The 24764-nt window shown below is 38.5% G+C and overlaps 1 protein-coding gene across 1 annotated transcript; it reads right to left on the bottom strand.

Annotated features, from left to right (window-relative positions):
* Positions 1–281: 281 nt before the first annotated feature.
* Positions 282–21895, bottom strand: TMEM168 (transmembrane protein 168). Its single transcript, XM_059816884.1, has 4 exons — positions 20691–21895; positions 8331–8473; positions 5483–5757; positions 282–1078 (listed from the first exon to the last, which is right to left on the bottom strand). Exons 1-4 carry the CDS (start codon positions 21825–21827, stop codon positions 531–533), a joined length of 2103 nt encoding a protein of 700 aa, XP_059672867.1. The 5' UTR covers positions 21828–21895; the 3' UTR covers positions 282–530.
* Between the last annotated feature and the right edge of the window lie 2869 nt (positions 21896–24764).

Raw genomic sequence — 24764 nt, 5'->3', positions numbered from 1 at the left:
GGTAGCTACTTACCTACGATGGCTATTCATTCTTCTCTCTTATTTTTTTGGCTCAGTGCTGTTCTATAATACCCTTGACCCCACCATATAATTTTAAGGACATACATATTGATTTAATTATTAGCTTGGTTCCTTCCCTGTATTTGAACCTTACAGTGGATATAAATGACAAATAAGCATGTTATAACATCCACAGGAGCTGTTGTCCATCAAAGTGGTGACCCTGAATGAAGGCTGCTTTAAGTAACACATATGAACATGCGAACTGTCTCCAAAATGCATGGTAATATTAAATAAATCTCTTACATACGTACATACAGATCAGTAACAAAACTCAAATATCATAATCCTACCCTCTTCTGTTCAAGATTGCAGTTTCTATCTGTTGCATATACTGTAGCTGCTCAAAGAGCTGAATAAAGTGAGTGTAGCAGATTTTTTCAGAGAAAAATAGTCATATAAAAAGTTTTCAGTATGGTACAGTGAGAAAGTTCCCAGCGATCTCACTTAATTTCCTCTTTGGTTCCTAATTAGGATTTTACGAGTTTGAAACCCTGTCCTGTGTCCAGCACTGTGGGAAGAAACCAACTCATTTTCAGTCTTTTCAAGCACCTAAAACACACTTTACAGACCCAGAACAGATTGAGACCACAAAACCAGTTTGCCAAATGTACTAATGGATAGGTGATACGTGGGAAGTATATCATCCAGTGTTTGGCAACATCACTTCCCGTTGGCAAATGCAAAGTGTAGTCACTCCAGTGTTTTGACACACCATACACTGCTTTCACTGTACGTCCCTTTTCAGACCAGCTGATGTTACTGTCAGGGTTACAGTTGTACTCAACCCATTGCCTGGTGAAGTCACCAAGCTGTGGAGGGTCTGCTTCCTCAATGTCTACAACTCTGGCCATTTCTGCTCCTTGCACAGCAACATACTGGTCATTTACTTTTCTTACTTCTTTAACCCAAGGCTGAGAGTTCTCACAGTCTAAAATGATGATGAGTCGAGAACAAAAAGTGCCGTTCTTTTCTCTCCACCACTCCAGAAGTGTGTCAAGTCGTAAAGCATCACCCCCTGCCACAAGGAAAAAAAGACTTAAAATTAAGATGAAGAAATAGAAACCTCTGTGGAATTTTGACTGCGGGTTCCAAGAATCTACTTTAACAATCTGGACAGAGATAACAGAAGTTTTCAACTGATGCTCCCTGTTTGTACGTGTTGCAGATCTCCAGAGAGGTATTAACTGATTCCACCTGACTTGCTGTGGCAGATGAGGCCATTAACTCACCCTTGATTAAAAAAAAAATAAAAAAAATTCATTCCCTCACAGGGTAAAAGAAATTACAGCCTCTTGAAGAAATCTGGAAATAGCTAAACAAGTGAAGAAAACCTCAAATAGAGTTATTTTTTATTAAATTCTTAATAATTTTAATGGGAAAAAGCACTCTTTTTAATATGTTTTTATTAATATTAGAAAGGACTCCTCTTTTAAGGAAAAGAGAGGACTTTTGAACACAACACATGCTAACAGTTTCGAAGCACAATGGGAAAGCCACCTACAGGCAGAATCATTGCTTTGGCTTGAAAAAATCATGTGATCAGAAATGGAGAGATTCACTCTATAGACACAGTTGTCTTCAGAGCTTCAAGAAAATTAAAATTGATATGGATTTACAACTCATTGAAACAAAAAATTCATAGGAAATTTTCCACAGTATTTATTTCCAGCTCATAAACCACTTGCAACTAGAGTGTCCAACTTCTCATGTTCCGTCTCAGCTCTTGCTCCAACAATGCTTTGAAAGAGCAGATTGTAATTAAACATAGTTACGTACAGTGGACAGTCCTTCTGCTTAAGTGTAATGGATACTGCAGGATCTATGTAGCTTTGAAAAGCAGACTACCTACTCAAGTGCCTAAGGAAAACATCTACCAAAAAAGTGAATAAATCTCCATTGGCTCCACAGCGACGATTAGTGTGAAGAACTGACGTGGCTAGGTGTTGGCAGGTTGGATCTATGATACAGATTCACAACAAAAATGCTCTAGTTTGAAAACGTTAACTTAAAAAAAAAAAAAATTACATTTTTAGGAGAAAGGTAGAAAAATGTGATTTAAAATAACTGCATTTTAATTCCACAGTGATTTTCATTGTGGAATGTAAGTACAATTAGCAGTGTTTTAAATCTTGTTAGTAGGAGTTTAACTGCACATATGAATCTCAAACAAAATAGTTGCATATTTCAGCACTCACCTTTCTACCTATAAGGGGTAACAAAAAAGTGCTTCAAATTAATAGCTCAGAGTTAAAGCTTTGAGCATCCTATTGCAGTGAAAGTAAAAGCAAAATTACAAGGCTACAACTTTCTCAAAAAAAAAAATGCAAACCTGGAAAATTTAGTATCAAAGAAACTCTTAAGAATACACAAACCTACAGTAATGACTTGTCTTGGTACATGATCCCCGAATTGCTGTAGTTCAGTGTATTTACAGCAGAGACTTGTATAGAAGCAGTTTCCCTTTTCTAGGTAAGCCTTCTATGTCAATTAGCAGTAAAAATGTCTTTATTTGTTCACATTTTAAAGGCTTATAAATAAACTTTATTTTAGTGTAACTATGCAGGGGTGCAGGTGATTTCAAAACTGTACTGGATAGATCTGCCTGAAGAAAACAATCTCATCCTTCATACACCCACACGAATGCATGCTCAGCTTCCAACTCTACTGACCTCAAACACATGGAGTCATCGGCCAGTGCAAGATTTAGGTACCAAGCTGTGTAAGAAATCTATGCATCTGGCCACATCTGGCTCTTTGGCAGGTTTCGCAGGCAGTTAAGCCGACAGTTTCAGCAAAAGAGACAAAGCTTCATTAGCCCAGCTTTTGCCTTTGCCTTCACTCAGAGAACATGACCTCCCAGGTCATATGATGGCTCATACTTTATGCATGACTAGTTAACATTTCTTTTATACACCACTGTGTTACATCTCAGCTTCCAACAACAAAGAAACATCATTAGCGAACTAATAAATTCAGTAAGCCTCCTTTAAAAGATGTCATTATAAAGCAAAGACTACACTGCTACTGCTGTGCTGTATCATGGCATAAGCTGGCAGTAAGGCACTACTTTCTGTGTTAGGTCCAAATGTTATATTTCATTGTTGCCATCTCTCTTCATCCTCTCCAGAGGTCGGAGGACGGTACACATTACAGAGCTCATGACCAAACAGTCCATCTATCACGAAATGCCACTGTCCAATACATGTGGTACAAGTACACAATCAAACAGCCTTCACCTTTGCAGTTTATACTCCAAGTTATGCTCAGGAGCAGTGCTATCTGGAAGGAGTATCAGGTTACACACCATGATTTATCTAAAATTAATCACAAAAAAGGACACAAGACATGTGACAGCAGCTTGTTCCTCTCCTTTATGTGATTATACATATCTCCAAGTAGAAGCTGAAGGTGTGCTTGGACAGAGAACTGAAAAGGAGCTTTGTGAGAAAGCTGAACACCACTATATTTACTCTGTATCTTTTAGCACAGAAACTTTTGTTTTATTGTAATGGTTACCTTGGCCCTTATCCTAAAAGTAAAGGAAGAGTTTAATTTAGGCTACAGCTACCTGAACAGGTATACAGAAATCTGAGCTCTCCTGTCACACTCCAGGCTGGCCAGACGTAAGCCAGGACTGGGCTGGAAGCTGTTTAATTTTTGCATTTAGCTCCATATACGCCAGTAAGCTAACCATGTCTATGCTGCTGGCTGAAGCAGGGGTGGGAGGCAGAGTTTCGCTGCTAGCCTGCTTCACGCAATGTGTGGACACACTTGGCAACTGCACAGGGTGGCAGCTGCTCCTACGGATAAGACCACCCTATTCTCAGAGAAGTCATTCAGCCACTCTGGCGTACACAGCATTACATCATTCGCGCTAAGCTCCAAGTACGTCTGTGGCTTTTTAAAAATCACTGATATAGATGAAGCCTTTGAGAAAATAGGCATTGCTCTTCAGCAGGTCTAAAGGTTAAGGTGGAGAGTTGCACCAGAACAGGTATACGGCCTCCAGATGAAAACTGACCTGCGCCTGAACTCCTCAGCATGACCACACAACAAAGCTCAAATCTGTCTATACTGTCCAAGAGCAGATGGCCCTCGAGAGAAGCTGCTGACAGTGAGGAGCTTGCATGCAGAGCACTATCCGTGAAAGTGATTCTGTCCCAAGAAGGAAAGAAGTTGCAATTTTTCAACATATTTACTACAAGATTCACTTTTTGTACACAGCAACGTCAGAAGCCCAGTTCCATACAGCAGGAGAGCAGGCTAAACCTACCAATGATTTGAAAACTTCAGCAGGTTTACCAACAATTTTTATACAGTTGAGATAGAACTGCCCATTATAAAGAGATCAAAAACAGACCAGGAAAGGGGGAAATGGTGAAGCCTATGCCAAGCATATGACTAGGCATTAAACCAGCCCTTTATATAGGGTTTTGTAGTCTTGAGGCTACACTGAACCCACAATGACTCCCAAACTCTAGGATGTCACCAAACTAGCTGTTTTCATGATACAAGGTTTGCTATATATTTGAAGACCTGCTTTTCTAGTGTGGATTGTATACCTGCCTTCTGTATCTTTTATTATTTCTATCATTTACAAAAAACAAAGCACATCTTAAGGACATGCATGCGTTCCTTCATGACAGCCTAGCTGACACAGTGACACAGAACACTGTATAATTTACTCAGAAGTAGGTGTGCTGGCTCTGCCATGTCCAGGGAATAAGAACAGATTTGCTTGCTCATTACAGGGAACAAATACTCCTCAAAATACAAGGGAAATCTGTCTTTAGAGCTGAAGGGGATCATTTCCACTTCACTTTTCTGGAAAAAAAGGCGATCTTTAAAGTTACCTTGTTGAATTGTAAGGGGAATAAGAAATCATGCTTAAACTTGTAAGCGTACACTTGGCGTCAAAAACATTTAGACAATTTTGAGAACAACTAAAAGAATAGTTAGCTGCAAAAGGATTTTTATCAAAGTGACGAAATACTAAAAATGAATGGAAGTTCATACAGTAACATACCTGACTGTCATACAGAGCAAGGTAAGGAAAAGACCTGCTGCTTTAGATCAAGTTAGCTACATACAAAAGGGGCTTCTGCATTTCTCCATTCTCTCCACTAGCAGAGGTAGTCAGCCTGCAACCTTGCCTATTTTGATGATTCCTTGTAGTCCCTGAATCTTGTAGCAGTCATGTTCTGTATATTACCCTTTCCTTTCTTCCTTCCCTGCCAGGAGCTTGTATGAACCTGTTCTCCAAAGACTGGTGGACCTTTGCCATTCTGGACTACCAGATAATAAATGTAACCAAAACTTCAAAGTTTTGCAATGCAGTATGTTTTTTTTTAAGAAATAATTGATTTGGAAAGTTTAGCAATACCAAAAGTATTAATAAAAAAATCCCCAAACCAGTTACCTGCTAGTGCCCATTCACCAGTGCCATGTGAGTGACCACTGTAATATAAAACGTAGGTATCATGTCTGGGTCCATCTGCTGTCCGAAGTTCAAGAAAAGACTTGATCTTGGAGTGAAGGGTGTCAAAGGTGAGTCCACTTGTAGAGTAGTCACAACCATATGTCTCAATCATGTGATATGCAAAAAATCTTTGGATGGCATTAAGCATGCCAGTAGACCTCAGATTTAACTCTTGTACATGCTCAGGTGGAAGAAGAGTTGGTTGGCCATCAGGACTAAAGAAAAGAAAACCAGCCATGATTATAATTATTTCATACTTAGTGGACTTTTAAGCAGTTGGTCATTTTGTTTCCGTGTGTGTATTTTCTCTGCTATGAAGTAGCATTGCTCTAAATTCAAATTGACTTGAAATGTACAGTTTATAAACAATTCAAAATACTGATTTGAGTGAGGGACCACTATTCTCCCCCTCCCTTCTGTCACACTTCTTCACTTCAAAGCATAGTTTCCTGCAGCTCTGAGGGGGAGAGAGAGAGAAGAGCTGCGATGTGAACATGCTAGGCTTCAGTGATTTCATGAAGTCCCACTGCATGAGCACTGCCTTCAGACAGGCACTTGTTCACACACAACTGGAAAGAAGCACAGGGAGAATGAGTGCTAGTCTGCACAAAACATCATGCAAACTAGTTTCCAATAACAGACTACAGAGAAATCCAAGAGTCTTGGATTCCAAAATGCATTTTATTTATATATAAATATAATATATATATAAAGGTATATATAAAGAATATACATAAAGAATATACATTAAAAAATACACACACAGTTTTTTTAAGTCTACATAACTATTCATTAATCATGAAAATAAAGAGATTTATAGACATAGAATCATAGAATAGTCTGGGTTGGAAGGGACCTTTAAAAGTTATCTAGTCCAACCCCATTGCAATGAGCAGGGACATCTTCAACTAGATCAGGTTGCTCAGAGCCCCGTCCAGCCTGACCTTGAATGTTTCAAGGCATGGGGCATCTACCACCTCTCTGGGCAACCTGTTCCAGTGCTTCACCACCCTCATTGTAAAAAATTTCTTCCTTATATCTAGCCTAAATCTACTGTCTTTTAGTTTAAAACCATTACCCCTTGCCCTACTGCAACAAGCCCTGGTAAACAGTTTACCCCCATCTTTCTTGTAAGTCCGCTTTAAGTACTGAAAGGCCGCAAGGAGCCTTCTCTTCTCCAGGCTGAATAACCCCAGCTCTCTCAGCCTTTCTTCAGAGGAGAGATGTTCCATCCCTCTGATCATTTTTGTGCTCATTTTGGTCTTGCAAGACACCCAATTATGGAAGCACTCTTCAGGATGTATTTTCAGAAAAAGAAATGCATTCATCACTCTTCAGTTAATGTAATAGTGGTAATGATAAGGAGCATAGCTGAGAGCTGTACCAAATTGGCCTGATTTATGCTCTATTACAGACATGGAGAGATTTTGTGGACAAAAATATGGAGACGGTCTTACTCTACTAATACAAAATATGACTTCCGTTTTTTTATATATATGCATGTTTGCATGTATTCTTCATGTATTTTGTTTGCAAGTCAGTGTGTAAAGCTGCCTAGTTTCTTTTTTGGTCTAATTAAATTTTGCACCTCACCTGTCTAGTGCCTTGATGAAGGCTAATGTTCCACTGCTACAGTTCTATTGAATACATCATCATTACTGTTGGTCTTAGCAAGTGAAGACTGGGCCCATTATTGAAACAGTCAAGCTTTGTTAATAAGGAAGTTTAATTCTGTCAGGTCCTAAACAGTTGCTCAAGAGTATCTCATTCACTCAGAAATTAGAGGGAACTGCCAGAGTCAGAATAATGTAATACAATGAAAGAATTAAAGTATTGCCATGGAAAGAAAAATAATTTATTTATATTGTAATGCAGATTTTGAATTTTTTTTTATCCCTAACAATAATTGACTACATGGATTTTTTTAAAAGAGTACACAGCTGAAGACTGTAGATCAAAGCTCATAAAATTTGTTTTTACAGTATTTCACACTATTTAAGATACAGCGATCTAAGATCAACTCGCTACCTTCCGTTTCTTTGCCTGTTAATTTTCTTCCCTACCCACTGAATCCATTACACACACTGCAAGCTGGGCAGTTTTCATAAATTGGGCAGTTCTATTTTTAAGCCTCACTTTTCAACTTACCACTGTTTCTCTCATAACTCAAATAGATAACTTACATAGCTTTGGTTTATCATTTACACAAAAATGCGTACAATTCTAATTATACAACTAACGTAGCATTTGCAAGTTTAAAGCTTATAAGAAAAACACACAAATGGGCAAATAAAAATAGTACAATCACTCCACCCCCAAGCGTTTCTCATATTGTAACATTTATATTTGAACAAAAATCAGCTGTAAATTCACAATACCAATAACTGACATGTAGTCCACTTGCAAATTTAATTTCAATGTCCTTTAAGTGTAGGCACCATCTCAGTTAACAGAATTAAAAACTATTTTGAACTGATCTGTTTGGCTTATTAAATCTCCTCATATAAAATATCTGCACTCAGTCAAGTGCCCCAATCCTGCTTTGCGTGAGATACAGACTGTGGAATCTGCCCATGCATGATTGGTAATTCATCGGCTTTCTAAAAGCAAATCAAATACATATAAAAAGGCCGAGTTAGAGTTACTCATTCTTTTTGGAAGGTGAGAAAAAGGAAAAATACAAATTTGTATTTAATTATTGAAAAATACAAGCAACACCACTGCATGGTCTCTACAGGCTAACAGTACACTTACACTACCGTGAAGCTGAAATACATGGTAACCATACCTACAGAAGTTGGTGGGAATCACAACAGCATACCCAACGCATGTTCCTCCCAAGCAGTTTCCCAGCTCATGGAAAAGCCCATGAGCCATGGATTCCAGAGGTAAAACAATGAGAAACGCACTCATGAAGATCCCATTGGTTGGCTAAAAAGAAAACAGAGAGATTTAGGTACTGCATGAAAAATCCTTCCTATCTGTTGATTACGGCTTTACAAATAATTCACAGTGTTTGATCAAACTATTGGGTACTGAAACATGCAAATTATTATACGTAATGTATACTTATTTTTCCACATATATTACATGGTGAAGTACTCTAAAAACAAATGAAATGCCAGTTTGGGGGTTTGGGGAGAAGGTGTCTGCTAAACAGGGATCAACCCTTCTGAAAGGAATGCATTTGAAAACACTGACAGCACAGGATTTAGATATGAAAGCCCTGATCATAGCTTAGCTTTACCCATTTAAGCAACAAAATCAATGCCACAAAATTATTTATGTGCATAAGCGTATCTGTTAATATCTGCAGGATCAGGTCTTAATCAGTAAAGTACAACACAGAATATTATGCACCTAGCAGCAGATGACAGCATACTGTATTGCATCATTAAAAATATAGATTTAACTATTCTTTCTTTTTAATGCCAAGACTTTTTAAAATATTCTTTGTGGAATACTATGTATCACACAAAAGATGACTTACGAGAACATTTAAGAACATTATTGCAATTAAAAAGACAATTCTTTACCAGCTACATATTTATCAGATGAGAAGGAACATTCACTACAGGATTTTGTAGCTAATACTCTACATTAAGCTTTCTTGTTTTGTAGGTAAAAAGCAATTTTGGAAAAGATTACACTCACTGATACATACATGATTTCTGTAAAAAGAAAAGTTTCAAAAGTTAAGTTGAAACTTAAAATGCTAAAACTAGGTAACTAGTTAAGTTGCACTAGTACAAGTAAAATAAAAATGGACTTCTGAAATGCCAGCTGTTAGCAAGAGGCCGAACAGACAAAGATTTATTTTAATTACTTTAATATGATGTGACTGGGTTTAATGAGGCATTAAAGCTTTAGGAAAGGTAGAAACAGTATTATAATAATAGAATTAACCAAGAACTTTAATATCCATGGTGCATTTATTAAATATTAATATTTGTTATGTAGCAAAGGAAATAAATTCACAGCTACGGCTTTCGGTCTTAAGAGTTCTGTGGCCTCTGACCACATCTATGTTTTATTCACCCTCTTTGCATAAATCTACAATAGCAATGTTTTTTAAAAATCTGGATATTGCCTTGTTTACCACTCTCTGAGATTTGATGTGGACTGGTAGTTCAGCTTAACACATAGACAAAGCTATGGAAAGTAAATTATACTGAAAAAAATGACACCTAAACCAACTCAGTTCTTGTTGGCACATGGCACTAACTCAACTATATTCAGTTTTTAAACACATAAATATTCCATGACTTAGTCTGAAAGAACAGCTTTACCCATCTAATGTTCTTCCTGCCCTAAGGAAGAATACTGTTTGCTACCTGTCCTGGTTTTAAAAAGTGTCCCATTATATTTCTGATGGAAGGATCTCACCTATATGTCCCTGAAATGGTAATAGCAATACTTCTAATCACAAATAAACACCAGAATCTGATATTAATTGATAACTACCTGATAGCATTATTAACTGATAGCACTATTCTCAAGTAACTGTTAACTGTTAACTGATAGCTTTATTCTCAAATTCCAACATCTGAAACCACTATAAAACTATATCCAGGTGCTACTATGCTTTATATCACAGAATCACAGAATCACTAAGGTTGGAAAAGACCTGTAAGACCATCAAGTCCAACCATCAACTAACACCACCATGCCCATTAAACCATGTCCCACAATGCCTCGTCCACACGCTCCTTGAACACGTCCAGTGATGGTGACGCCATCACTTCCCTGGGCAGCCTGTTCCAGTGTTTCACCACTGTCTCAGTAAAGAAATTTTTCCTAATATCCAGCCTAAACCTCCCCTGGCACAACTTGAGGCCGTTTCCTCTTGTCCTGTTGCTAGTCACTTGGGAGAAGAGGCCAACACCCACCTCTCTGCAACCCCCTTTCAGGTAGTTGTAGAGAGCGATGAGGTCTCCCCTCAGCCTCCTCTTCTCCAGACTGAACAACCCCAGTTCCCTCAGCCGGTCCTCATAAGACTTGTGCTCCAGACCCCTCACCAGCTTCGTCGCCCTTCTCTGGACACGCTCCAGCACCTCAGTGTCCTTCTTGGAGTGAGGGGACCAAAACTGAACACAGGATTCCAGGTGTGGCCTCACCAGTGCCGAGTACAGAGGCATGATCACCTCCCTACTCCTGCTGGCCACACTGTTTCTGATACAGGCCGGGATGCTGTTGGCCTTCTTGGCCACCTGGGCACACTGCTGGCTCATATTCAGCCGGCTGTCAATCAACACCCCCAGGTCCTTTTCCACTGGGCAGCTTTCCAGCCACTCGTCCCCAAGCCTGTAGCATTGCATGGGGTTATTGTGACCCAAGTGCAGGATGCGGCACTTGAACATGTTGAACCTCATAGAATTGGCCTCAGCCCATCGATCCAGCCTGTTCAGATCCCTCTGCAGAGCCTTCCTACCCTCGAGCAGATCAACACTCCCTCCCAACTTGGTGTTGTCTGCAAACTTGCTGAGGGAGCACTCAATCCCCTCGTCCAGATCATTGATAAATATATTGAACAAGACCGGCTCCAAAACTGAGCCCTGGGGGGACTCTGCTTGTGACGGGCTGCCAGCTGGATTTCACTCCTTTCACCATGACTCTCAGGAAAGATTGAACGCATGGACTAAGAAGTATTACAATGCATTTTTATGCCAAATTCAGCTTTTCCATCATATATAAATACAACATATATAAATATGACTTTTCTTGGATCTTGTTAGAGCAACTGCTCTTAAATTGCATTAGTGTTTCGATCATAGTGAACATATTACGAAATAAAAAACACATTTGCCCATAAAAACTAGAGCAATCATAATATCCTAAAGATTACTATTATATTACTTTATATGAATTTTATTGTAGAAGCTTTCTTACAACATGCCATGTTGTTCTAAACACTCCCTGCACTTCCCCAATCCCCTAAACACATTCAAGTTATTAAGCCCACAGTGTTCTGCAATAACGCAACTTGAGATAATCACAAATATTAATGGTTTTTACCAAACTTCTGATTGAGTCTGACTTCTAAAAAACATTCACATTTAATTGTTGAAAGTACTCCTACTAATATGGAGATAGGAAAGTATTGTTAATATGGATATTTTACATTTATAGACAACTATCTAATGCAAAGATGCCTGCACTTGCTGTCAGCACTTTCTCAAAAGTTTTGATTTAGAAGAAATATACGTCTAACAAATATAAAAATGATTAATGATGTTTAGAACAGCTGTATAGTAAGATAATAAAATATTTTAATTCAGCGCTGCAAAAAATGACTGGTAGCATTTTAAGACACCTAAACTATAAGAAATTGAAATAGCAAAATATAATATCTAATTAAGTTAGTAATTACTGTAAATCTGAAGATAGGTTCCTCTTTCAAGATAACAGCTAAGATGCCAGGTGGAGACTGTCAGTGCTTTACTAAATCCAAAAGATTTGATGACTGGTACTTAATGGAGCAGATGGCCATGGATGCACAGGCAGAGCCAGAAAGGGATTTTGTTCTTTCATCTGTTCAACCCATTTTCATTCTGTTTCCAACTGCACTGGCAATTTCAGCCTGCAGTACATCCCTGTACTCCAAGTGCCCATTGATTCCAGACAGACTGCTCAAAAAGCAAACAGAAGACCGGGACCATCTCGGCAATCCCACTGAAAACATGAGAAGCCATTTTTTCTCTTACTCTTTAGGGTTTTTTGCCTTTGTCTGTCTTATTCTAAATTAATATTTAGGAAATACACAGTGTGTTCTCATTTCAAGTAACGTACAGAAGTTAAAAAAAATTTACTTCTTACCTCTGATAACTGAAATGACAGACAATAAAAAGATTGGTGAGATTCACAAGTAGTATTATCTTTCCACTTTCTTTAGCTTTTCAAGCAAGACTTACTGTTAAGTGTAACCATTTAAACACCAGAAGAATTTACAGGTATTTTACAGCCAAGTTATGTAATTTTATATTCATGGATAGGACAACTTCAGTCCCAAGGAGTAAACGACTGTTGGAAGTGGAACAATTCTGGAACTGTATTTAACAATTACTGACATATGACTGACGAAAATAACGAGGAGGAAGGGAAAAAAAAAAAGAAACATTAGTTTAAATTAGAAGCCAGTTACAAAGACCTATAGAAGAGCCCTTCTGATTAAAATAGAAATAAATTACTAAACATACGTCAACTAAGATGATCATAGAATCACTGAATGGTTGAGGTTGGAAGGGGCCTCTGGAAATCGTCTGGTCCAGCCCACCTAGAGGAGGCTGCCTGGGATTATATGCAACAGACCAACAACTGAGGAGGCTCACAAAGATGTCTGTGTATTTCCAAGCAAAAATTCTGCCCTGCTTTCCATTATCCAAGCTGAGTAATATTTACCTATTTTTATATATCACACACACATGTAAGTAAATATAAAATAAAAAGTTCTGCTTAGCTCCTTTGCAGTGATTCTGCAAAACCAAAGAAGTATACGCTCCATGACGGCGAAGGCTCAGGAGAAAAACAATAATGTGGTAACTCATCTACAAGTATTTGATGGATAGCTTATTCCAAATCAAAACAAGATACGTATATTACAGGTAAAAAGAAGCTTAAAGACAAAATTCGTAAAGTTACAATGTAGATCAACTACCAGAGGAAACTGCCTTATAATAAATCATTGAATGAAAGAATAGTCTCTAGAGAACAAGAAATAATCCATTATTTCTGACTATTAAAACAGCCCTGGGAAAAATCTAGAAAACAGTTTGCAGAAAATAGTGATCGTGTTCACTGGCAGATGGATTTAATGAGTTATGTTTCCCATCCCTGACTCCTGTTCTAACCACAGGAAAGCCTTTAGTCTACGTGCATTTGGCCCAGTAAAACCAGAACTGGATGTCAATTTGAAAGCACTCTAAATGGATTACTGATTTTTTTAAATACAAAAAATTTGTATTCTGGAATTAATGAGACTTTGACAGCAAAGCTTAACACAGAAATCAGATTCTTTAAATTAACACTGAATACTGCCTTCCTCTTGTCACCAGAGATCCCCTGCACGACCCAGGGCCTCTGGAAGTGGTGGCGACAGCAACAACGTGTGCTGCCACTGTGGGTGTGAGCAGACAACCTGAGGTAGCCCTTGGGACAGGACTGGAGAGGTAGCGAGCCAAGGAGGGCTGAGCAGCTACCGCAGAGAGGAAGATGGGCAGCAAAAATAAACAGGATAGCAGGTGAATTTGAAAAGAAATGACGACGAGTGAGCAAAGGGGATTTAAGATGCAGCTTAAGAGATAGTGAAATAGTTGGGAAAGAGGGAATAACATTATTGCAAAAGAAACTGAACAGACAAATCTATACAGGAATAGTGAGGCACAGATATGCAAGTCAAATCGGCAAGGAGGGGAAAAAGTGACTGAGGAAAAGAAAGGGGGGAACTAAAGATGACCAGACAGGCAGAGAGGGAAAAAAACCAAGCAGGAGTGGAATGGCTATTTGAGAAAACATGGAGAGAGACCAGAGGGTGCAGCAGCGCCTCAGGGGGGGAATATTTAAATGGACGAGCAAAGGCTGAGGAGGACTGGATTAAAAATACAAGTCAGGAAAAAAAGCAGGGGAAAATGAAAGAGAAAGACTGGATATGATTTGCATTCAAACCAATTATTTAATCTGTGATGTTAACAAAAGTATGCGCAGGTAAATATAGAGGTTACTTGGAAAACTTCTTACTATTCGGAAAATAATCTTATTCTTCAATTTTATTAAGGCATTGTAAACTGAGCTTGTGAACACCAGCCAATCACATCACAATAAAGACCACAAAATCACTAACTCTCTCCAAAACAAGAAAATACTTATACATAAACTGACTTTTCTTCCATGAATAATTTGAGTTCAATAGTACTGTCCATCTAAGTACAAGTACTCATGCATATCATGAAGACTATGATTTTACTAACCCATAAAATTCACTAAAAACAAGAATAATGTACTGAAAGTACTTCATTTCATTACTTTACCTATCTCTGACATAGTTAATTTTTCTCTTGGTAATACTGAATACAAGTCTTCAAGGGATAATAATTCTCTTCGGCCAGCAATTCAGAAAAACTGTACTGTTACCTTGGCATAGAGCACTTAACAAAATCTGATTTTAAATTTCTGAGAAAAAGATTCCTCCAAACCTTTTCAAGATCTTTGCCTGCAAATTCCAAGACCTCCATCTGCAAATTTTTCATCATTTTACTGGCTTTTGAGAGACGTAATGCCTGAGTCATTTTCATGACTTAGGCTGGGTCTTGTCCCATCCAAGGGCCTAATTATGGACAGGCACATGAGTAATTGCTGAAATGAGTAAGATGGGAGTTAAAGAGTCTATTGATCTGACTGAAATGCCTCACACAAATGTAAAGGCAGGTGCAGAACACTTCCTGCGGATTTTGCAAGGAAAATGTCAATGTATTTCTACCGACAAGCAAGGTGTCTTTCATCTCCAGCTAAAGCAGGGATTATTCTCAGAAGCAGACCACATCCCAACTGAAAAATGCCCCACTGAAAAGCTGTTACTCCATTTTTGAATGCAACTAGCTTTAACAAATTACTTTTACACTTCTCGTGCTTCCTGAGCTCATCTTCCAGCTTCAGACAGACCTGACAATTCTGCTTTTCACATTTAAAGTTTATCTGTTGGAGAGAGATTCTGCTTTCAGGAGCCACAGTTTTTCCTAAGCACATACCAAAGCATCAGGAACAGAGACTTTCAACCCTTGACTTATTACAAAGGCTAAGCTCCCCTTAAAGAAAGGTCCTTGGCTAACAGGACTTCCAGCCTCAACAGTTCTGCATGAGTCAGAAAACCACTGTGTGTGCACCAGCGAGTTAATGGACCTCACTTTAAAAGCCTTTCCAAAAAAGGAGATTCAATATTTTTCTGGCAATTTTAATCAAATAGGATACTTCTAGCCACCAATTAGCGGATAACTGTCTCTTTAAGGTCCTGACCTTTCATACACTTGAGATTTCTATGATGCGCAGATATTACAGTTATTAAAAACGTTAAAAGGGCATATATAATGTGCCTGTAACAAAGTTTTCCATGAAACAGAACCCCTCCCTTCCACTATCTCATTTCTGGCTATAATCTAACACACACAGCTGAGCTAGACTTTTTATATGCTACGGCTAATTATTTATAGTTGACTGTTAGGAAGTACCTTTCCAAGGCTTAGGCTTTTAGCCAATTTATTCATTATATAGGAGGTCAAATGGCAGACCATGAAGTGATTTCAAGCCATCTCTCTTATCAAATGCAGTATCATTAAACAAGCTTTCAGTACATCTTCAGAGTGAGGAAAGATATAAATAAAAAATGGTTCACCTTCTAGGTGACACTTCACAGATTTCAAATATAATTAGCACTTACTAAAATGACAACATAAATCCTAAACTGCAAGTTGCAAAGACTGAAAACTGTTAATCTTACATATATGAAAAATGTTTTACACGATTTTAAAAAGCGCAATTTTCAGGCACTGGTGACAGAGGGCTACTTGGCATTCCTAAGGATATAAGGAAAAAACATGTTGAACATTTAAATTAAAAAAAAATTCCATAATATAAGAATGTAAGAGTGGCTGCATTAGGCTGCACCAAAAGTCGATCTAGAAGAGCGTCTTGTCTCCAAAGAGGCCAAATGGATGCCTAGGAAAGACTGTAAGGACAGACCAAGCATGTATATTTCCTGAGTACTCCAACCACTGGTGGCTCAAGGACTTCCTAAGCCAGACATGGTTTCCATATAGCACGTAAACCTCAGTGAATTTGTTTCCATGAACTTGTCCAGCTTGCTCCTGAGCCTCTGAAACCACCCAGCACGCACAGTATGCCACGATACACAGCCCCAGAGCTAACTCAGCACTGTATGAGGAACTATTCCCATCTGCCTGGCTCCAACCTGCCCCTTGCCAACTTGATTCCCCTCAACTTTTGCACTGGAATTGATCATTTGTTGTCTCTTACTGTTTACCTTCTCCCACATCACACATAGTATTTTATATGTTCATCATATTCTCACTTAGTCTTTTCTTTTCCTGACTGAAGCATCCTTGTTTATTCATTGCCTCCATGTAAACTGTTCCATGTCTATAATGAATTTCATCACCCTTCTCTGAACTTCGCCTGTTTTCTTACCTGTAGGATGGCAAGTAAGAATTGAACTGTTATTCAAAATATGGAAGCTACGGATTTGTACAGCGACATAATGATACCTCTAATCTTTTCCTAATAATTGCTTTTTTTGACCACTAATAAACATTAAGCTGATGTTTTCATAGAAAGGCATCTAACACAGCCTAAGATCTCTTTCTACCACATACTGATGCACTAGCTTTTTTCTGCAGCAAAGTTTTCTTAAAAACAAAAGAAAACCAAACAAAACCCTGAAATCCCAACCCTCTACATATTTAGCAATAACTATTACTTTTTAAAGGGGAAAGGCAGAGAGTGTTCTTTAACAGTCTGATTTGTCTCTTTAACTGTTACAATACATATAAATCACCATATGGAGAGTGCATATTCACTGGAGAAGCTTGTTTTCTGCATTACTGTTGAGCTTGTTAGACCTCCTGAAACAGCAGACTCAAAAATCCAGCAAAGGATTCAAAAGTGGAGTCTTGAGGCCTTGAATTCCTCCTCCAAAGAAGAAAAAATACTAGTTTCCTTAAACCTCTAGAAAAAAACAAATGCCCTGCAAGAGACTAAATTGTGTGCTTACGCATCATTGCTTTCTTACTTCTAATTATTTTGAAACCTGACATTATCCAGAAAAATACAGAAAATGCCACAGTTTCCTGGAATCACTATAATAAATGATACAACCATTTATTAAACTATGTTCTGGCCAGGTCTGATAAAGTATTCCATTTTCTAACAACAGATGGAATAGGCACAGGATCTGCAAGGCAAACATCACAACATCTTTTGAAGTAGAAACTATTTAGCTGGAGATAACTGCATTCATAATCTTACGCTAGTTCATTACTACAAATACATGATGAAAGAAATACAATAAAAGAAATGTAAATGTAATTATCTATTAAAAATAAATTATTCTAAGAAAAAAATGGATTTCCTGACACGCAGAAGTATTTGGTCTGATGCCTTTCACTTCTGCCACAATTACTTCCTTTCCCACTGAATAGGGAAATACGCAACCTATCAGACAAAGGTGATGAGCAACAGCGTATCTTATTTACACATAGGTTGCTACAAACTGAAACTAGCCAGTAACAAATATTAAGATTTTAGATGCATTGCCAGTTTGCTTCTTGTGAACAGCCCTGCACAAGTCATTACACAGTACAACCACACTTCTTCAGAATTAGAGAGGCCTGAAAATCATCAGACAGTTATTCTGGGGCAGAGGACATAGACAGAAAAAAATTACAGTGAATTATCAAACCATGTGAAGAGAAAAAAAGTAACAAGATGAGTATGAATCCAATCCTCCGTGCTTATGCAGACACCTTGCAGTAATGAAGCAGTTCTAAAGAAAGCGCCTGTGTGCTTTAAACAGATGGTGTGGGGAGAGGGAGCCCATTCCCTGAAGGGCTACAGCAGGAGATCCTGTCCAAGTCTGGTGGTTAACCCCCTGCAGACAGGCTCTGGGTGCCACCCAAAGAAACTGCCTCTATGGGGTGACTATCGGGACAACTTACGCACTTGGTTGTTCTGACTGCTTTGTTAGGTGTACCTGGGTGGAGTGCACCCTCAGTAAGTTTGCGGACAACACCAAGTTGGGCGGGAGTGTTGATCTGCTTGAGGGTAGGAAGGCTCTGCAGAGGGATCTGGACAGGCTGGATCGATGGGCTGAGGCCAATTCTATGAGGTTCAACAAGGCCAAGTGCCGGGTCCTGCACTTCGGTCACAACAACCCCATGCAACGCTACAGGCTTGGGGATGAGTGGCTGGAAAGCTGCCCAGTGGAAAAGGACCTGGGGGTGCTGGTAGGCAGCTGCCTGAATACGAGCCAGCAGTGTGCCCAGGTGGCCAAGAAGGCCAACAGCATCCTGGCTTGTATCAGAAACGGTGTGGCCAGCAGGAGTAGGGAGGCGATCGTGCCCCTGTACTCAGCGCTGGTGAGGCCGCACCTCGAATACTGTGTTCAGTTTTGGGCCCCTCACTCCAAGAAGGACATTGAGGTGCTGGAGTGTGTCCAGAGAAGGGCGACGAAGCTGGTGAGGGGTCTGGAGCACAAGTCTTATGAGGAGCGGCTGAGGGAGCTGGGGTTGTTCAGTCTGGAGAAGAGGACGCTGAGGGGAGACCTCATCACTCTCTACAATTACCTGAAAGGAGGTTGCAGAGAGGTGGGTGTTGGCCTCTTCTCCCAAGTGAGTAGCGAAAGGACTAGAGGAAATGGCCTCAAGTTGCACCAGGGGAGCTTTAGGCTGGATATTAGGAAAAATTTCTTTACTGAGAGAGTCGTCAAGCACTGGCACAGGCTGCCCAGGGAGGTGGTGGAGTCACCATCACTGGAGGTGTTCAAGGAACGTGTGGACGAGGCATTGTGGGACATGGTTTAGTGGGCATGGTGGTGTTGGACTTGGTGATCTCAGAGGTCTTTTCCAACCTTAATGATTCTGTGTGACTCTGTGTGACTCCATCCGAGTAATTTTAAAACTATATAATTATTAACTAATGTGCCTCAGGATGTTAAAGGAGGCGGGCAAGGATAGAGATATTAAGAAGACTATCTAATAGAGATGGCAAAAAATTGCTTTTACTGAGAAACAGTCATCTAGCATATAAAAATCAGAGACTTGCATTCTGATAAAATCACACAAGTCTCAGAAGAAAATCTATGGAAGTTAGCAATATTAGCATGCTGATATTCCATCTTTATTGTTTCCATTCTCCAAACTACTTTCCCATTTCTTTCGGTGCATTAGCACCCTCACTTTCTGTACATACATTTTGAGGATTTTTCTTCTCTACTTCTTTTTGGTTCTATTTCTTCCTTTTGACCTTTCTGCAAGCCCACACACTATAGCTATGCACGCTGACACTTTTCCAAAGAAAGAGCAAAACTACCCAGGCTTGTGTGTTAACCTCTAATGCTCTTCATGACAAAAAAACCCCCAAAACCCACGAAACAAAAACCCCAAAAATACAAAACCAAAACCAAATCAAACAAAAAAATCAACATACAAAACCTCACAAAAAAACTGTCAATTTCCTTTTCCACCAAGTTCTTTAACACCTTTCATCCACGAGGTTATTTAATCTAGGAAGACCTGCAGGAATGAGCAGCAAGTTGTTTTGGAAACACTATAGAGACATTTCTGTAAACTGGATCTGCCATAAATAATATATAATTTATACATATTATATATATATGTAATTCATTTAAGAGATGCATGGGTACAAAAATGATTGTTGCCTTTTTTTAGATCAACTTAAAAAAAGAAAACAGACACCAAACTCCCTTTTCACCCTGCTGCAACAACACATAATGTACTTTAACTTGGGCACTGAACAAACATTTTGAGAGAAATACATGTTTTCTGCTAAAGAAAAGACAACGTCCTTAATTCAGAAATGGAAAGAGAAGTCAAAGAACGCTGTGTGATTTCAAGAACTGGTCTTTCAGAGGACATATCCTGTGGTGCATAACCAGATTTGAAAATAAGACACTGAGAGTACAAGCTATACCAACAATTTACCAGTTTACCAGCTGATCTCTAACTCCACATTAATGGTTAAATGCAAACCAAAATTATTGAAAAATACATTCTTAAAACATGAATTTGCCTTGATTCAATTAAAATAGTCCATAAGAAAAGCCCTCCGAATTAAATTCAAAAGCAAAATAATTTCCTAAGTAGGTAAACTTTAAATACTTTGTACACTTTTGCCCTGGAAGCATTAATTCTTCCCATCCTGCCCATATAAGGAAGCTGGTGCATTCCAGCTGCCTTACGGCAGCACAAGGTGTCAAATTCAAAGAGCATGCCGGTGAAACCAAGGGTTCCAACACTGAATTGCTGAGCCACAGCACACCATCAAATGTCACAGGAATTTTAAGGAGTCAACAATTCTCAGGACCATTCTCAAGAGGGTGATCAAGACACAAAAGATTATTATTTACCTGCCAAGAAACGGCCCCCAAAACAGCAGTTGCAACAAGACTGAAAAATACTAGCTGTTCCGAAATTAAGCAGAAGTGACGCATTCCTTTAGATGCCATAACTCTGTCAAGGCTGTTGTTTTCTGCACGGTGGGTATAGTATAGCTTGTGACAGTCATTAAGTTTAGTATGAAATCCCCAAAGAGTTATAAAAAAAATCACATGACAAATCATCCAGAAAATTCCAAAAATAGAAAAACCAGGTATCACAAAATACCAGAGATCCAAATCACGTAGTTTAAAGGCTGCAAGAATGAAAAAGATTAGTTCAATGACTCCAACTGAGATGACAGAAAGCCTTCTGCAGAGTTTACCACGGTACAAGTAGGGCTTCCATCGTTCAGTAACTGAAAGTCCACTAAAGTAAACGTCGAGAAGCGGATCTGAAATCAGGCAGCTGAAGAAACACGCCAAGGCAAATGGGTTTGTGGGGATTTGCAGTGATGGAAAATAGAGTAAGGATGCAATGGCTCCAAAAATTGCCAAATTTGGAATTGCCAAAAAAGACTTCATACGTAAGTCAATAATCAACATAGCCAAAGCCATGACCAACAGAATAATACTCATAGATTTTTCTACCAGCATAGTTGTGCTGGCAATTGCAAATCCAACTAGCTCCAAAAATTCAACTGTTGTCAGCAGAGTCGGTCGATGATGAATACAACCACAAATCCTCTCAACAAAAGCACATAATATCCTTAAAACAATGGCAGAAAGGAGCAAATACTTAGTAGCTTCTTCTTTCACATCCGTTTTGAAGGCAGAATTATTAAGAAAACAGAGAAGGCCAAGCAAAAAACCAAACCAAAGATTGGAGAGACTCAAACTTGCTGTTTCCATTGAAAAATAGTAGTACAGTATGCTGGCAATTCCAAGGACAAAGAGCCCCAGAATAAATATTACCAAAATCAGTGCATCCGCAGTTTTTTCCCATCTGACATAAAGGCCCATGCAAATGGCAACCAGTAGGTTGATTCTGGCAAGATAGCCAAGGTATCTGACTGATGAGTGCATGTTCACTTCTCTGTTTGCTTCTTCTAGCCTTGTCATTGCTGCATAGAGACAATGACTAACACAGTAACGCAGTGACCTACACATGTAAACTGCAGTTAGGGGGTTTTACCCACTTGACTGGAAGTAAATATTTGGGTTTCATCCAACGAACACAATGCAATCGCTGCCTGCTGTAATATCATTTCAGTAACAGTGGTCCAGAATCACTGAAGTCCTGGAAGAAGAATTAAAAAAAGTGTTAGTGGCAAATAATTCCTTTTAATCATAAACAGCATAAACATGACACATCCTTTCTCACCAAGGAGTTTAACATCTAAATCAAAAATCACATAATAAAGATGAAGTATGTGTGTTGTTAAAGGTCATTCAAATTGGGTTCATTATTAAAACCGATACAAAATGGGTTTTGCATAAATTTTGTTTCATAATTTGAACTAGAGGAAAAGGTAAACCAAACCTGGCCTGCGCAGTTTTTTCCACAAAAGTCACCCATTTGGTAGCTATATTGGATATCTATGGGTATTCCAAATATTCCCACGATACCCATCACCTTCTAAAATATTTTAACATTGTTTTAAAACTTTCGTTTACTTCACCATTACACTTGGTAAGTTCTCACTTTATACTAAACCTTTTCAGTATGCTATGCAAGACTTCTTTTTAGTAGTCAAATAGCTACACGATTTACAAAAAGAACTCCATAATCAGTTAACGAGCCCACAGTAGATCATGAAAAAGGGTATTAACATTATCTCCATTTCACAGAAGAAGACTGGACACATAGATGTATCAACTGATCTGGCAACATTTTCAGAGGCTTTTCTTAATGTACAATCAAAGCCTTAATTTTCACCCCTCCAAGCCACTTTCTTCCCCACAAAAACAAATAAAAAAGTTATCAGGATAAATATTATATTTAGAACATAAGCTCTCCCTACTCAGATCCATTTAAATGACATGCTTTTCTTTTTAATATAGTATAGGAACAGATAGTAATATTTTTAGCAGGAATTTTAAGAAAACATGGCTAGACAGATCTCACTGGAGATCATTACTATTTTATGGGATAAGCTTCTTCCTGGTCTGAACTCAGTCTTGAAACACAAGGACCACTGTAATCCTATTGGTGTTTAGTCTTACTGAGTTTACACATAAACAATACTATTAATTGCTATAATTAAAAACAAAAAAGTTATCAAGGAAATTATATTTCCTTGAAAATGTCTATTCCACTCTATTTATATACTTTTCTACTTATCACAGAGTTGTCAGAGGCGTAGTCCAAAGCCCTCTAGTTAAAGGCAAAAAAGCTTTGTACTTTGAAGTCACAGCCCTGTTCTGTACACAAAATGTGTTATAAGTGACAAATTGGTAAGAATTACTCAGAGAACAAGCTTTCTGTGAAACTACATGTAAAGAGAACCACATGTACTTCTGATTTTTGATACTTTTGTGCCTAGAAATTCTACACCAGGAGTCACTAAACAAGTAAAACAGAGCCTATACCTCCAGAGAGAATAGGGCAGAAAACAACAGGTGGACCACAAGAAAATACAGAAACAAGAAAATCAGCATCAATATTTTTCTGTCTCTGGTTTTCTTTAAGAAATATCACAAATTACCAAGAGCCCCGGAACAACTAGTTGTCCAAATTTCCTGAGTTGAAACTTACTGAAATCCTATGTAGTATTTATATTTATGTATAACTTTTGTTTTTAAAGTTATTAATGAAAAGTTTATTGAAGCGTATGATTATACAGGTTATGGCAGAATCCCCAAGAAGTAAGAAGACTCATATGTAGCATCTATAATTTTGGAAGTAATTACCTAATCACCCATCTTGCAGAGACTTCTGAAGAGTTAATAGTATGAGAGCAGCCAGTGTGTCAGGAACACTCAGCGTTAGGTTATCGCTTACTGCTTTCATTTGTAATACTGGAGGAAGTATGAAAGGACACCTTGACCGAAACTCAAAACTTAGGCTTTTTTCTCTCTTGATTTTTAAATTCTCATTTTTAAACCAGTGAAGAACAAAAGAAAAAGTGAATTGACTGATTTGCCCATAAGCTTTGGCTGATTTGAAGACTGACACCCAGTGTAAAACCAGCCTAATTGGTATAGAGAGAAACTAGGCCTAAGAAATCCTACTGTTTAAATTACTTGAGTTTGATAACATATATTTTCAAATTATGTTACCTAACAACATTGCAGATATTACTTTGGAAACAACTGTGCATTAAAAATCCGTTTAATTGAAACAGAATACATACCATATACTTAAAGCAAATGGTTATTATACGATGCCATTGCAAGTTAAAGTTCTTTGTATTTCAACTGTGCCTTTTCATACTACTCATTATTATTACTGTTTTATACATATAAACTTAATTCTGAGTTGCCTGGATGCTTAAGATCACATAATATTCTTCCCCTCAGTTGGTAACATACTTACTGTTCCCCTCAACCTTTCATTTGTTTTCTCCTTCATATAGATAACACAGCCCAACATTAGGTATCATATTCCAGGTTACAATATATCAGGTATCACAGCACTGTCCACAGTCCCACTGTTTCTCGTATTACAATCAACATTCGCTTTATGGACAACCTGAGCCATTTATTTCAACTCCTACACATGCCCGCCCCCCCAGTTACCTCTTGTTCAAACCATGAATAGAATCATAAAATCATTTAGGCTGCAAAAGACCTTTAAGATCATAGAGGATCAGAGAGTATAGATTTCATGTCTCCTTCCAACCAACAGTGCTGATGCGTGACTATTGCTACGCTGAAGCACATCTGTCACCCCCTCCTGTTATCTTGATTCCTGAGCCCAAGTCAAGGGGCTAACACTGTACATATTCCCTTGAACATCAGCCTCACGGAAGTCAGCAGTCTGGCTCATACGCAAAAGGCGGAAGCTCCCACCTGACGCCTGGCCGAAAATTTTGCTGCTGTCACTAAATTATTTTCTGGTGGGATTGTTACACTAGCAAACACCCTTGCAGGTAAGCAGCCACT

Source organism: Gavia stellata, chromosome 4, assembly GCF_030936135.1.
Source record: "Gavia stellata isolate bGavSte3 chromosome 4, bGavSte3.hap2, whole genome shotgun sequence".
NCBI classification, from domain to species: Eukaryota; Metazoa; Chordata; class Aves; order Gaviiformes; family Gaviidae; genus Gavia; species Gavia stellata.
The sequence above is the reverse complement of the archived record's forward strand: the minus strand, read 5'-3'. Positions and strand labels throughout refer to the sequence as shown.

What these genes read in the sequence shown, in the direction of transcription:
- TMEM168 (XM_059816884.1), bottom strand. Translation starts at nt 21,827, where the DNA reads ATGTGTAGGTCACTGCGTTACTGTGTTAGTCATTGTCTCTATGCAGCA. An exon ending in TGGGGGCCGTTTCTTGGCAG is followed by an intron (nt 8,474 to 20,690) that starts GTAAATAATAAT and finishes TTTTCTTTTTAG; the next exon opens with CCAACCAATGGGATCTTCAT. An exon ending in TGGTGAATGGGCACTAGCAG is followed by an intron (nt 1,079 to 5,482) that starts GTAACTGGTTTG and finishes TCCTTGTGGCAG; the next exon opens with GGGGTGATGCTTTACGACTT.